The sequence below is a fragment of the Erinaceus europaeus genome, chromosome 9 (genome assembly GCF_950295315.1).
Source record: "Erinaceus europaeus chromosome 9, mEriEur2.1, whole genome shotgun sequence".
In the NCBI taxonomy this organism is placed as follows: domain Eukaryota; kingdom Metazoa; phylum Chordata; class Mammalia; order Eulipotyphla; family Erinaceidae; genus Erinaceus; species Erinaceus europaeus.
Window position 1 is genome coordinate 94,152,090 of NC_080170.1, and position 14,447 is coordinate 94,166,536.

The 14,447-nt window shown below is 38.6% G+C and overlaps 1 protein-coding gene across 1 annotated transcript in view; it reads left to right on the forward strand.

Moving 5' to 3' along the window:
* The window catches only part of MYH15 (myosin heavy chain 15), a 184,432-nt gene that overhangs the window by 38,000 nt on the left and 131,985 nt on the right, over positions 1-14,447 (forward strand). Inside the window, 2 exon segments of the mRNA XM_016187700.2 lie at positions 4,477-4,580; positions 6,113-6,251. Of these exon segments, the coding sequence (XP_016043186.2) occupies positions 4,477-4,580; positions 6,113-6,251 (243 nt within the window).

Genomic DNA, 14,447 nt, shown 5'->3' on the forward strand with positions numbered 1-14,447 from the left:
CTATGTGACCTCTGCATCCCTGTAGATCTGAGCTTGCATTCTGTGGTCATGAGTAGGAGCGTTCCAAGTTGCCCCAATATCAGGACCCATCTTCCTCAGGTGTAGCATAGAGTATGTTGTCCAGCCTCCCTTTGGAGGATGGAACATTCTCTACTATTACTGATCCAAGTTGAGGCCGAGGTCCTATGGGGGCCCACAAAGGGGTCTATTGTGTTGTTCCATAGAGATGACCGATAACAATGGAGAGAGGGATTTATTTGAGGTCTAGGCCTATCATGTCTGTTTGGGAATCTCAGGACTCCTCAAATAGGGCCCCAGCTATTGGCTCACCCCATTTCCCTATGGGGCTATTTAGTTTCTTGGTGTTGTTTACTGAACTCTTTATAAATTTTGGTTGTTGCTTATCTGAAGTATTTTGTATAAAGGTGACCCACTCTGTAGGATGTCTTTCTGTTAGTTTGGTGATAATCCTTCCTATACAAAAGCTTTTCAATTTGATGTAGTCCAATTGATTTGTTTTGTTTTTGTTTGGATTTGAATCTCTGAAGACCTTTTTGAAGCATAGGTCATGAAGTGTTGTGTCAATGTTTTCTTCTAAGTATTTGATAGTTTTGGTCTAATATCCATGTCTTAGATCCACTTGGAGTTGAATTTTGTGCTTGATAATATGTGGTGATTCCAGCTCATTCATTTGCATTTTTCAACTCAGTTTTCCCAGCTCCACTTTTTAAAATTTTCCATTTTGTTGCCCTTGTCATAGTTATTATTGTTGTTGTTATTCATGTCATCGTTGTTAGATAGGACAGAGAGAAATGGAGAGAAGACAGAAAGACAGAGAGGGAGAAAGAAAGATTAGCACCTACAGACCTGCTTCACTGCCTGTGAAGGGATGCTCCTGTAGGTGGGGAGCTGGGACCTCGAACAGGGATCATTATGCTGGTCCTTGTGCTTTGTGCCACATGTGCTTAACCCGCTGCGCTACCGCTGGACTCCCCAGCTCCACTTTTTGAAGAGATCTCCTTTCTCCATTTAATGTTCTGGGCCTTTTTGTCATAAATGAGTTGCCCATTAGAGGTGGAGATTTAATTCTGTTCCATTGCTCTGAGTCTCTAATTTGGTTCTAGTATCAGGCTGTTTCCTTTGACATTTTAAGATTTATAATAATTTTTTCAAATCTTATTGTCCGTCTAGTTTGCAAACTTCTAGAGGAGAAGTCGGGAAGCATGGCCTCATAGTTACACTTTGCATCATGCCCTGAGCCCTCACCATAGAGTGAATGGCAATAATGCATAGTGATAGTTGCCAAGAGGAATATTTGAATCTGCGTACTGGTGGCCTTGTGCCTTTGGGGAAAATTATTGTCTATATCTAAACTTCCTATTCTGGAGGATATCTACATTCAGTACCTTAACCCACTAGTTCTCTCTTGTACAAATTTTGAATCTTTATTTCTTTTCTCCCCACTAGCTGTTAATGGTAAAGAATGCAGATGGTTATATGAATGGTGTGCTGCTCAGCTCCAGCATATCTAGAAATGTTGACTTTAAAGAAGAACAAAATTAATATTGGGCTAGAAAAAGTTTAGAAGCACAAGTCCTGCATATATTGCCTATATGCTAATAGTACCCAGGCTATAGAGTATGTATATGGTTCTGTCTGGGGGTGGAGAAACAGAAGCTGAACAACTTTGTCACTGCTCTGAGGAGCTGGTAATGGTGAGTGATGCATCATCATGGCACTAGGTACAGAATTTTATCTGTGATCCTCAGCTTTTTCTGGCTCAATGTTAACTTTGTCCCCTTCTATCATCAACACTATTGTATATCAGAGAAAATTCAGTCATGCAGAAATGAAAATTTAATGTCAACATGTCATATAAAACAAAGTTTTGCACAATAATAAAAATTCTCACTCTAATTTTTTAATTGCAGGACTGTGGTTTTATAAGACTGTTGTTACAAGGGGCCGGGTGGTGGTGCACCTGGTTGAGTGCACATATTATAATGCTCAACGACCCGGGTTCAAGCCCCTGGTCCCCACCTGCAGGGGGAAAGCTTTGCGAGTGGTGAAGCAGTGCTGCAGGTGTCTCTTTGTCTCTCTCCCTCTCTATCACCCCTTTCCCTCTTGATTTCTGGCTGTCTCTATCCAATAAATAAATAAAGATAATTAAAAAAAGAAAAAAAACATTTCCTTTTAAAAAAAGACTGTTGTTACAGGGGTAAAATTTTCCATATTCCCCAAATATGTATCAGTACACCTCATCCAGTGCAAGACATTGGACTTGCAACCCCTGTGTAGCCTCAGATCTTCTGCAGTAGAAGGTGGATTTACTAATGTTCCACACTGTATTTTTCCATGGGTTTCTTTCTTTTTAAAAATTTTTTTTATTATTATCTTTATTTATTTATTGGGTAGAGAGAGCCAGAAATCAAGAGGGAAGGGGGTGATAGAGAGGGAAAGTCAGAGAGACACCTGCAACACTGCTTCACCACTTGTGGCTCCCCTTACAGGTGGGGACCAGGGGCTCAAACCTGGGTCCTTGTGCATTGTAACATGTGCGCTCAACCAGGTACACCACCATCTGGCTCCCATACGTTTCTTAAGTTCCACTTATGAGTGAGATTATTTGGTATATATTTTTAAACTTCTGGATGATTCCCTCTAGATCCCTCCCTATTTTCTCCCCCCCCCCCCCCGCCTCCCCCAGACCACTGATTAGCTCTGGATTATGGTGGACACCTTTGGTCCTTTTGTCTTCTTTTTACTTCATTCATTTTCTTTTTTTCTATTCCTTTTCATCTCTCTCCCTCCATCTCCCCCCCACCCCCTCTCTCTCTCCCAGGGTTATTGCTGGAGCTGTCTCAATGCTGGCACTACTAATCCACTCCTCTAAGCGGCCATTTTTTTTTTCCTGATAGTACAGAGAGAAATTGAAAGGGAATAGGGAGGGTTAGAGAAAGACACCTGCAGACGTGCTTCACCACTCTTGAAGTGTCCTCTCTGCAGGTGGGGATCAGGGGCTCCAGTCCAGGTCCTTGTGCTTAGTACGATGTACACTTAAAACTGGGTATGCCATGGCCCAGCCCCAATGAAAATCCTTTTGCTATACTATCTTCTTAGCCCTTCATCCCCATTGTAGCAAAAGATAAGATCTTAGCCTTTCTCACATCTGAGTGTTATTGCATTGTGTAGATATGTACCACAACTGTCTTATCCATTCATCTGTCCTTGGATACTTAGATTGTTTCCAAAAGTTGTCTATTTCATACAGCACTGTGAAAAGCACTCACACACATATATATATCTTTGAATAGATGTTTTTTTCTATTATTATTTTTGAATAGATTATTTTTCTATTATTACTGTTCTTCAGAAAGATACCTCAAGAGAGGAATCACCAGATCATAATTAGCTTACTTCAAAAATTTGAGATGGTACCACACAATTTTCTACTTTAAATTACTGCAAACATTGTAAGAGAAGGTTCCCCTTTCCAACATCCTCACCAGTGCTTGTTTCTATCATACAAAAACACTCTCTTGTCTGGTGTATTCACTCAACATATTTGAAAAGCCTCCATGTTCTACGGTGAATTCCCAGTCCATTCTTTTATTTTATGAGTAATAATTACTGTGTATCCACAGTAATACAGTAGTGAACTGTTGACAGTCATTTGAATTGTATACAAGTAAAGCTACAACGGTTATTCACACAGACCAATTCTTTTGTTTTTGAGATTTGGGATTTATAATAGCAGAACTTCACTTCATTAAGTCATCAACACACAACTTAGAGTGGAGCAAAGAAACTTCATGAGGAGCCAGTGCTGGGCATTCAGCAGTTAATGTGATTTCAGCCAGGTCATTTGCCAATGTGCTACTGACAGCCTGCTTTGGCTTCAGCCTGCATCATGTTTCCTGACTAAGTGAGTAATGTCAAGAGTCTCAGACATATCAGAGGTGCAGTGCTGAACACAGTAGATGATTTATGGATAAAGATAGACTCAGCCTCCTAGTAAGGAGGACATGATTAATATTCCCTGGACTTTGACCCCAGGGTCTGCTTACTTCCTCATCTCTGATGCTCAAGCCTACTGAAAATTTTGCATACCATTTTCCCCCCTTCTCCAGTCTTCATTTATATATCTAGGCCAAATTCCTGTTTTCAGAGTTTTGCCAACACACATTATCTGTTTTTTTTTTTTTTTTTTTTTTTTTTTTTTCACACCAGTTCAAGTCACTGCAATTGAATTTGCTTTCAGATTTGGTCTTCTCTTGGGAGGCATTAGCACATGACTGGCAAGTTAATAGAGGGTAAAGATTGGTCGTCTAGGTTTGGGTGTGGAGTATGGATTTGATTTTGGCTTGTTTACAAGTATACTATAACCTGTAAGAGTAAACTGTGAATATCAGTCAATTATTAGAAAACCTGGGGGATTTTTTAAAATTGTGTAACAGATGGTTTTTCTCACTGCAGATATGCTCCTGGTATCTGAGAATCCCTCTGACTTTCACTTTTGCTCTCATGGAGTAGTTGCTGTGGAGAGTTTGGATGATGCTGAAAACTTGCTGGCCACAGATGTAAGGCTTGTTGGTTATCAGAGAAAACTCTTACAATGACACAGAGTTGGAAAAGAGTGCATGTTGGATCTTCTTTCTCTTTAAGCATCCTGGAGAAGTGACCTTTGCTCTGGGAGGACACACACACACACACACACACACACACACACACACACACACACACCATAAGGGATGTTTCTGTGTAACATTTAAAATTGTAAAATTGCACAGTCTTAGAATAATAACTTTGTGCTATATGGAAAAGTTGGAAGAGGTTTCAACTCAGTGACAACCACTGCTTTTATTTGGCATTTGTCTTCATAGACATCTTTTTGCCCTTCTATTTGAGGGTGCTGTTATATATTTTGGTGCCTTTTGTAATAAAAATTATGATCATATTGCATATAAATAGTTTGGTGAATAAATTTGCCTTTTAAATTTAAATATTACGTATTTTTTCAGTGTCACTATAAAGTCCATAAACATTTCAATGAGTATTTAACATTTCATTAGGCATGTGTCCTACAGTTTACCTAGTATTATAGTCGTTTTTTTTCTATTGTGACAAATACCTTTGTAGTTAATATGCATATTCTATTTATTAGCCTCATCTTTTAAAAAAAATTTAATCTTTATTTATTTTGAATAGAGAGAAATTGTGTTGGGAGGGGGCAATAGTGCTGGAGAGAGACAGAGAGACACCAGCAGCCCTGCTTCATCACTCATGAAGCTTTCTCCCTACAGGTGGGGACCAAGGCCTTGAACCCAGATCCTTGCACACTGTAATGTGTGCGCTTAACCGGGTGTGCCACTGCCTGGCCCCTTATTTGACTTGTCTTAAGCCAAGTTACTGCAGTCAAAATGCTCTACCACTGAGCTATACCCCTAAAGCTAAATTACTAAAAGTGAAATTATTAGGGAGGGACTGTAATTTTTCATAGTTATTTGATACAAATTCAGAATTAACTAGGAGAAAGATTGTGCCAGTTGCCCATTTCCAGTATATAAGAACATACATTTTAGGGATAGAGTGGCTTCTTAAGGATACAGTTCTTTGATCTCATGGCTTTTCCTAAACACTTTCCTTTAACCAGTCTTTGAAATGAGTATTCTCTGGAATAAAGTTGGGAAAACATATGGGATCCCAGAAATAAGCAACCCATCAGATCTGGTGTTACTTTCCATACAAGAATGAAAGTAAAATAAATGACCTCATAGAGCCAGTTAATGATTGAAAGCTAGAAGGGAGAGGAGGAGGTCAAAGCATCAAGGAGCATTCTAAAACTACTGGAAATTTACATAAACCATGCTTTTACTTTCCTCATTTGCTTTTAAGGGAACAAGCAGGCTGCAGGTGACCAAATGCCAGCAGGGCCTATTTGCATTGCTTTGAACAGAGCTGTTCCACCTCAGGCTGGCCATGCTGGTCTGGCTGTTCCCTTCAGCAGTCAGCAGCCCACAGAGTGTGGGAGGTGTGACACACAGCAGGGGTGAGGCACTTGCTGTAGCCATTAGGCAAATGAAGACACAGCCATCTGTTTCTTCTTTTACAGCAAGCCATGGACATCTTGGGCTTCCTTCCTGATGAGAAGTATGGATACTATAAACTCACTGGAGCCATCATGCACTTTGGAAACATGAAATTTAAACAGAAACTCAGAGAAGAACAAGTGGAAGCAGATGGCACAGAAAGTAAGCCCTACTCTGAAGGCATGTCTTTTCAAATTTCTGCTCTCCTTTCCCTTGTAGAAGACCTCACCACTTTTTATTTTCGTATTTAGAAAATATTGAAATTAATTATAACTATCTTTCTCAAATACTATTCCTCAAAATTACTCTCTCAAACACAATTTGGATATAGTATTCATATATCTCAGAACAAGAACCATTACTCAACTATTAATGTCAGAAAATTTGCTAGACTTGCAAGATAAGGGATTGATAAGACAGTTTTCTTTCAGCATATAGACTACTGAGAAGAGCATACAGATTACCATCAAGTGTATGTAATGAGGGCTTGCAAGATAGTTCACCTAGGAAGGTATCTCTTTTTCATGTGTGGGACCATGTTTGAGCCCCTGGCCCCCACAGCACTGGGGGAAATTTCAGTGTTGTGGTGTCTCTTTCTTTCTTTAAAATAATTGTTTCTAGTGATTTAATACTGATTTAAAAGATTATAAATAATAGGGGTATTATTTATAATCCCTCCTCCCCCCACCAGAGTTTTGTGTCCTTATCCTCTCCATTAGAAACTGCAGTAGTACTCCCAAGGTCACAAATATAGGTTGACTTATATCTCTACCTATCCCTGTCTGTCTGTCTGTTTCTCTATGTATCATTTGTTGCTCATCTTTTTCCTAAGGTCCTGCCTTCACTTCCTTTCTACACCATACCTATACCTATTATTACTTCTAAGTGTCCCTCCTTCCTTTTTTCTTTCTCTCTCTCTCTCTCTCTCTGCCTCCATGGTTTTCTCTGGGGCTTGGTACAGGCACTATGAATCCACTGCTCCTGGAGGCCATTTTCTCCCCATTTTATTGGACAGGACAGAGAGAAATTGGGAGGGGGTGGAGATAGAGAGGAAGAGAAAGATAGACACCTGCAGACCTGTTTTACTACTTGTAAAGTGACCCCCCCCCATAGGTGGAGAACAGGGGCTTGAACTGGGATTCTTGTGTGGGTTCTTGCACTTTGTACTACATGCACTTAACCCAGTGCACCACTTCCCTGCCCGCCTCTTCTCTCTTAGATATGAAAAACAGTGCCTGATTTCCTCTGCTATTTTCCAGATTTATCTCCCTTTTAGTGATGGTATAACAACAAGATTTCTGGTGACAGATACCTTAGGTTCTGATGGAATTGGGGTTCAGGGCCCTCTGGTCATCTTCCCTTATCATTTACCTCTTTGGAAGTATGGACCAAAATTCTTTTTGTAGGGGAAAGGGTAGGAGTTCAGCTTCTCTAATTGCTTCTCCTATGGACATGGATGTTGGCAGGTTGATCCATACCCCCAGCCTGTTTTCTATCTCTGTCTTTCATTTTCTATCTGAATAAGTTGACCAGAGCAGTTGAGTCCTGGCAACAACATGTATGTAGTAATATAATGGAGAAGTGAACTGAGATCTTAGAAGTTTCAAACATGGAGAAACTAACTCCTTTGAGATAAGACCACAGTGCCTTCATTATTCTTTGCCTTATTTATTCATATGAAAATCTAAAACTTTCCCTGTTTAGTAAAAGAGTTTGAGATATTGTCTAGTGAATGGTTTCTCTAGAATAACCATTATAATAGAAAAATGACAATTATGTAAAGGAGGCATAATTATATTTCACTTAATATTAAAATTCCTGGCAATAGAAACAAAAGAGAAATTCAAATCTATGAACACATATTGTATTTTTAATTCTGGTAAAATATACATAACATGAAATTTAACATTTTAACTATTTTAAGAGAATGGAATTAAATATATCACATAATTGTTTAACTGTTGTCACTATTCATCTCCAGAAACTTTTCATCATTTCAAACTGAAACTCTGTACCCATTAAACAATGTCTTTCTATTATATATTTCCTTCTTTTAGCCCTTGACAACCATTATTTTACTGCCTATCTCTATGCGTTTGACTAGCTAGATAGCTAATGTAAGTGGAATAATATACTGTGTGTCCTTTTGTGTTTGACTTACTGTATTTTTGCATAATGTTTTTAAGATTCATCCATGTTTTAGGATCTGTCGAAATTTCATTCCTTTTTTAAAAAATAATATCACATTGCAGTAATAGTTCTCTCAGATTTCATGTTTTACCATTTACATTTTTATGAGTAGCATTTAAAAGCCAATTTGAGATAACTTGCCTGAGAGAGCACCTGCTTTGCCATACAAAAAATTTAGGTTCAGGTGAAGCAGCGGGTTAAGCACAGGTGACACAAAGTACCAGGACCACCGTAAGGAACCCAGTTCGAGCCCTTGGTTCCCCACCTGAAAAGGAGTCGTTTCAAAAGTGGTGAAGTAGATCTGCAGGTGTCTATCTTTCTCTCCCCCTCTCCGTCTTCCTCTTCTCTCTCCATTTCTCTCTGTCCTATCCAGTAACGATGACAACAATAAAACAACAAGGACAATAAAAGAGAATAGATATATAAGTAAATATTTTTTAAAAAATAAGTTCAAGACCCTGGCATACTCCCTAAGAGTACTACCGCACTGAGAGAACTGCTTGTGCTGTGGCCTCCTCTCTCTCTCTCTCCCTTTGCCTCTACCTGAAAGACTCAGGAATAACAAAACCAAAATAAAGCAAACAAACAAACACATGTACTATCTTCACAAGTACTAGCAGCTACTAGGAATTGAAAGTTTTTTTACCACACTTGTTTACTTTTGTATCTGTGCTTTTATTGTCTGCTACCTCAGAAATTCTTGTTCTCCATATTTGCCTATAAACACTCTGGTCACCCTTTAAGTGCCAGATCAAGTATCTTTTTTTTAAATTTAATTCTCCCTGGTCCAATTTCAGTTTTTTAAGTATTTGATTAAAACATTTTTTTATTTATAAAATGGAAATATTGACAAGACTATAGGATAAGAGGGGTACATTTCCACACAATTACCACCCCCAGAACTCCCTATCCCATCCCCTCACTTGATAGCTTCTCTATTCTTTATCCCTCTGGGAATATGGACCAAGGATCATTATAGGGTACAGAAGGTAAAAGGTCTGGATTCTGAAATTGCTTCCCTGCTGAACATGGGCATTGGCAGGTCAATCCATACTCCCAGCTGTCTCTCTCTCGTTCTCTAGTGAGGCAGGGGTCTGGGGAGGTGGGACTCCAGTACACATTGATGGGGTCATCTGCCCAGGGAAGTCAGGTTGGCATCATGGTAGCATCTGGAACCTGGTGGCTGAGAAAGAGTTAAGATATAAAAAAGAATAAATTGTTGACTAATCTTGAACCTAAAGGCAAGAATACTGCAGATGCAGATTTGGGGGTCTCTGTTTTAGAAAAAGCTAGTAGGTCTATTTTAGGTATATTCCAAGGGTTCCATGACTTTTTTGCCTGAGCCTGACTTCTAACATGTAGGTAAACCCAAGTTATTGTCTGGGGAGATGGTGTCATAGTTGGAAAAAGGACTAGAAAGCTGGATCAGAGAAGAGAGTAGCTCCAAAATATGGGAAAAGTATATAAATATTATTAACTGTAAATCCCATCTATTTGATCTGAGTCCATATTCAGGACAGGTGCCTATGTAACCTCAGAATTCATGTAGGTGTGAGCTTGCATTCTGTGGTCATAGCTAGGAACATTCCAAGCTGCACTAATTTCAGGACCCATCTTCCTCAGGTTATAGGTAGAGTATGTTGCCCAATCTCCCTTCAGAGAATAGAACATTCCCTAACATTGTTGATCCACATTGAGGCAAGGGTCCTATAGGGGCCCACAAAGGGGTCCATTATGTTGTTCCAAATATATATGTATTTTGTAGCTGCATTGTTGACTTGCTATTTTTACCCATTTTTAAATGTATTAGAACCTTGATATCAAGGGTTTTTTGTTTCTTTGTTTTTTTTTATTTAAAAAAATTATTATTTATTTATTTATTTATTTATTTTATTCCCCAGATTCCCATTTAACAATACAACCCCCACTATGTCATTCATCATCTTTCATGGACCTGTATTTTCCCCACCCACCCACCCACCCACCCCAGAGACTTTTACTTTGGTGTAATACTCCAACTCCATTTCAGGTTCGACTTGTATTTTCTTTTCTAATCTTGTTTTTCAACTTCGGCCTGAGAGTGAGATCATCCCATATTCATCCTTCTGTTTCTGACTTATTTCACTCAACATGATTTTTTCAAGGTCCATCCAAGATCGGCTGAAAACGGTGAAGTCACCATTTTTTACAGCTGAGTAGTATTCCATTGTGTATATATACCACAACTTGCTCAGCCACTCATCTGTTGTTGGACACCTGGGTTGCTTCCAGGTTTTGGCTATTACAAATTGTGCTGCCAAGAACATATGTGTACACAGATTTTTTTGGATGGATGTGTTGGGTTCCTTAGGATATATCCCCAGGAAGGGAATTGCAGGGTCATAGGGTAGGTACATTTCTAGCGTTCTAAGAGTTCTCCAGACTGTTCTCCACAGAGGTTGGACCAATTGACATTCCCACCAGCAGTGCAGGAGGGTTCCTTTGACCCCACACCCTCTCCAGCATTTGCTGCTGTTACCTTTTCTGATGTATGACATTCTCACAGGAGTGAAGTGATATCTCATTGTTGTCTTGATTTGCATTTCTCTGACAATCAGAGACTTGGAGCATTTTTTCATGTGTTTCTCAGCCTTTTGGATCTCCTCTGTGGTGAATATTCTGTCCATGTCCTCCCCCCATTTTTGGATGGGGTTATTTGTTGTCTTGTTGTTGAGTCTGGCAAGCTCTTTATATGTGTTGGTTATTAAACTCTTATCTGATGTATGGCATGTAAAGATCTTCTCCCATTCTGTGAGGGGTCTCTTGATTTGGGTAGTGGTTTCTTTTGCTGTGAAGAAGCTTTTTAATTTGATGTAGTCCCATAGGTTTATACTTGCCTTAGTCTTCTTTGTAATTGGATTCGTTTCATTGAAAATGTCTTTAAAATTTATGCGGAAAAAAGTTCTTCCAATATTTTCCTCTAAGTATCTGATAGTTTCTGGTCTAACATCCAAGTCCTTGATCCACTTGGAATTTACTTTTGTATTTGGTGAAATACAGTGATTCAGTTTCATTCTTCTGCATGTTTCAACCCATTGTTTCCAACACCATTTGTTGAAGAGACTCTGCTTTCCCCATGTAATAGCCTGGGCCCCTTTGTCAAAGATTAGATGTCCATACGTGTGGGGCCTCATTTCTGGGCTCTCAATTCTATTCCACTGGTCAGTGTGTCTGTTCATGTTCCAGTACCAAGCAGTTTTGATGACAATGGCCCTATAATACAGTTTGAGATCTGGGAGTGTGATGCCTCCGGTTCTGTTCTTTTTTCTCAAGATTGTTTTGGCAATTCTAGGTCTTTTCTGGTTCCAGATAAATATTTGTAGCATTTTTTTCTATTCTCCTAAAAAATGTGCTTGGGATCTTGATGGGGATAGCATTAAATTTGTAGATGGCTCTGGGTAATATATTCATTTTGATGATGTTAATTCTTCCAACCCATGAACATGGAATATCTTTCCACTTCTTTGTGTCTTTTTCAATTTCTTTGAGTAGTGACTCATAATTTTCAGTATACAAGTCTTTCACTTCTTTGTTTAGGTTTACTCCTAGATATTTTATTGTTTTTGTTGCTATAGAAAAAGGAACTGATTTCTGGATTTCAATTTTTTCTAACTTAGTGTTTGCATAGAGGAATGCCACTGACTTTTGAATGTTAATTTTATAGCCTGACACATTACTGTATTGCCTGATGATTTCCAAAAGCTTCTTGCTGGATTCCTTAGGTTTTTCCATGTATACTATCATGTCATCTGCAAATAAGGAGAGTTTGACTTCTTCTCTTCCAATCTGTATGCCTTTAATTCCTTGCTCCTGCCTGATTGCTATGGCAAGAACTTCCAACACTATGTTAAATAGTAATGGTGATAGTGGGCAGCCCTGTCTAGTACCTGATCTGAGGGGAAATGCTTCCAGTTTTTCACCATTGAGTATAATGTTGGCTGTAGGTTTGCTATATATAGACTCCACTATCTTCAGGAATTGTCCATCTATTCCCATTTTTTGTAGTGTTTTGATCATAAAGGGATGTTGTATTTTGTCAAAGGCTTTCTCTGCATCTATTGATATGACCATGTGGTTTTTGGTCTTGCTTTTGTTGATGTGGTGGATCACATTGATTGATTTACATATATTAAACCAACCTTGCATGCCTGGGATAAACCCCACTTGGTCATGATGAACAATCTTTTTGATATACTGCTGTATCCGGTTGGCTAGAATTTTGTTCAATATTTTCGCATCTATGTTCATCAGAGATATTGGTCTGTAGTTTTCTTTTTTGGTTGTGTCCCTGTCTGCTTTTGGTATCATGGTGATGTTGGCTTCATAGAAGCTGGCAGGGAGTATTTCAGTGTCTTCAATCTTCTGGAAGACTTTTAAAAGTAGAGGTATTAGTTCTTTGAAAGTTTTGTAGAATTCATTTGTAAAACCATCTGGTCCAGGACTTTTATTCTTGGGAAGATTTTTGATAACTGTTTCAATTTTATTAGCCGTGATGGGCCTGTTCATGTTATCCACTTCCTCTTTACTTAGTTTTGGAAGTTGGTAGGTATCTAGGAAATCATTCATTTCTTCCAGATTCTCTAGCTTGGTGGCATATAGTTGTTCATAGAAGCCTCGCATGATATGTTGAATTTCTGCAGTGTCTGTTGTGATATCTCCTCTTTCATTTACTATCCGATTTATTTGGGTCTTATCCCTTTTTTGTTTTGTGAGTCTGGCTAAAGGTTTGTCAATTTTGTTTACTCTTTCGAAGAACCAACATTTACTTTCATTGATCTTTTGTATGGTTTTCCTATTCTCAATGTTATTTATTTCTGCCCTAACTTTAGTGATTTCTGTCCTTCTGGTTGCTTTAGGATTCCTTTGTTGTTCTTCTTCTAGGTCTTTAAGATGTGCAATCAGGCTGTTTATTTGTGCCTTTTCTTGTTTCCTAATGTGTGCTTGTATAGCTATGAACTTCCCTCTTAGGACTGCTTTAGCTGTGTCCCAAATATTTTGATAGCTTGTGTCTTCATTTTCATTGAACTCACGAAATATTTTGATTTCTTCCTTGATTTCCTCTTTGACCCAGAAGTTGTTAAGAAGTGTACTGTTGAGCTTCCACATTTTGGCACTGTTACTAATCTTTTGTTGATTGTTAAGTGTTAGTTTAATTGCACTGTGGTCTGAGAAGATGCTTGGGATGATTTCAGTGCTATTGAATTGGCTGATGCTGTCTTTGTGGCCTAACATATGGTCTATCCTTGAGAATGATCCATGTGGATTTGAATAAAATGTGTATTCCATTTTCTTGGGATGAATGACTCTGAAAATGTCAAATAGTTCTAGTTTATCTATCTCTTCATTTAGCTCCCTTATGTCTTTACTGATTTTCTTCCTGGATGATATGTCAAGTTGAGATAGTGGGGTGTTGAAGTCCCCTACTATGATTGTGTTACTGTTAATATATTGCTGTAGCTCTTTCAGTAGAAGTTTGATGTATTTAGATGGCTTCTCATTGGGTGCATAGATATTAATAATTGTTAAGTCCTCTTGATTGACTGATCCTCTGAGCATTAAGTAGTGTCCATTCCTATCTTTTTTAATCTTATCTATTTTAAAGTCTATCGTGTCAGATATGAGAATAGCTGCTCCTGCCCTTTTTTGTGGGCCATTGGCTTGTATGATAGTTTTCCATCCTTTCACTTTAAGTCTGTGTTTGTCTTGTTGAGTTAGGTGAGTTTCCTGTAGACAACATATTGTTGGGTTGTGTTTTCTGATCCATCTTGCTACTCTGTGTCTTTTAATAGGTGAATTCATGCCATTGACATTTATTGATATCAAAGATTGAAGATATTTTAATGCCATTCTTGTAGAGTTTTAGAGTGTTTTGATATATGTCCTATTTGTGGTGGTCTGGTTGTTTATAGGAGACCTTTCAGAACTTCTTTCAGGGCAGGCTTGGTGATGGTTGCTTTCTTCAACTGTTGCTTGTCTGAGAAGGTTTTGATGCTTCCATCTAGTCTGAATGACAGTCTAGCAGGATATAGTATTCTTGGCTGAAAGCCTTTCTCATTGAGCACTCAATAGATATCTTGCCATTCTCTTCTGGCCTGTAGTGTTTGTATGGAGAAGTCTGCTGCTAATCTT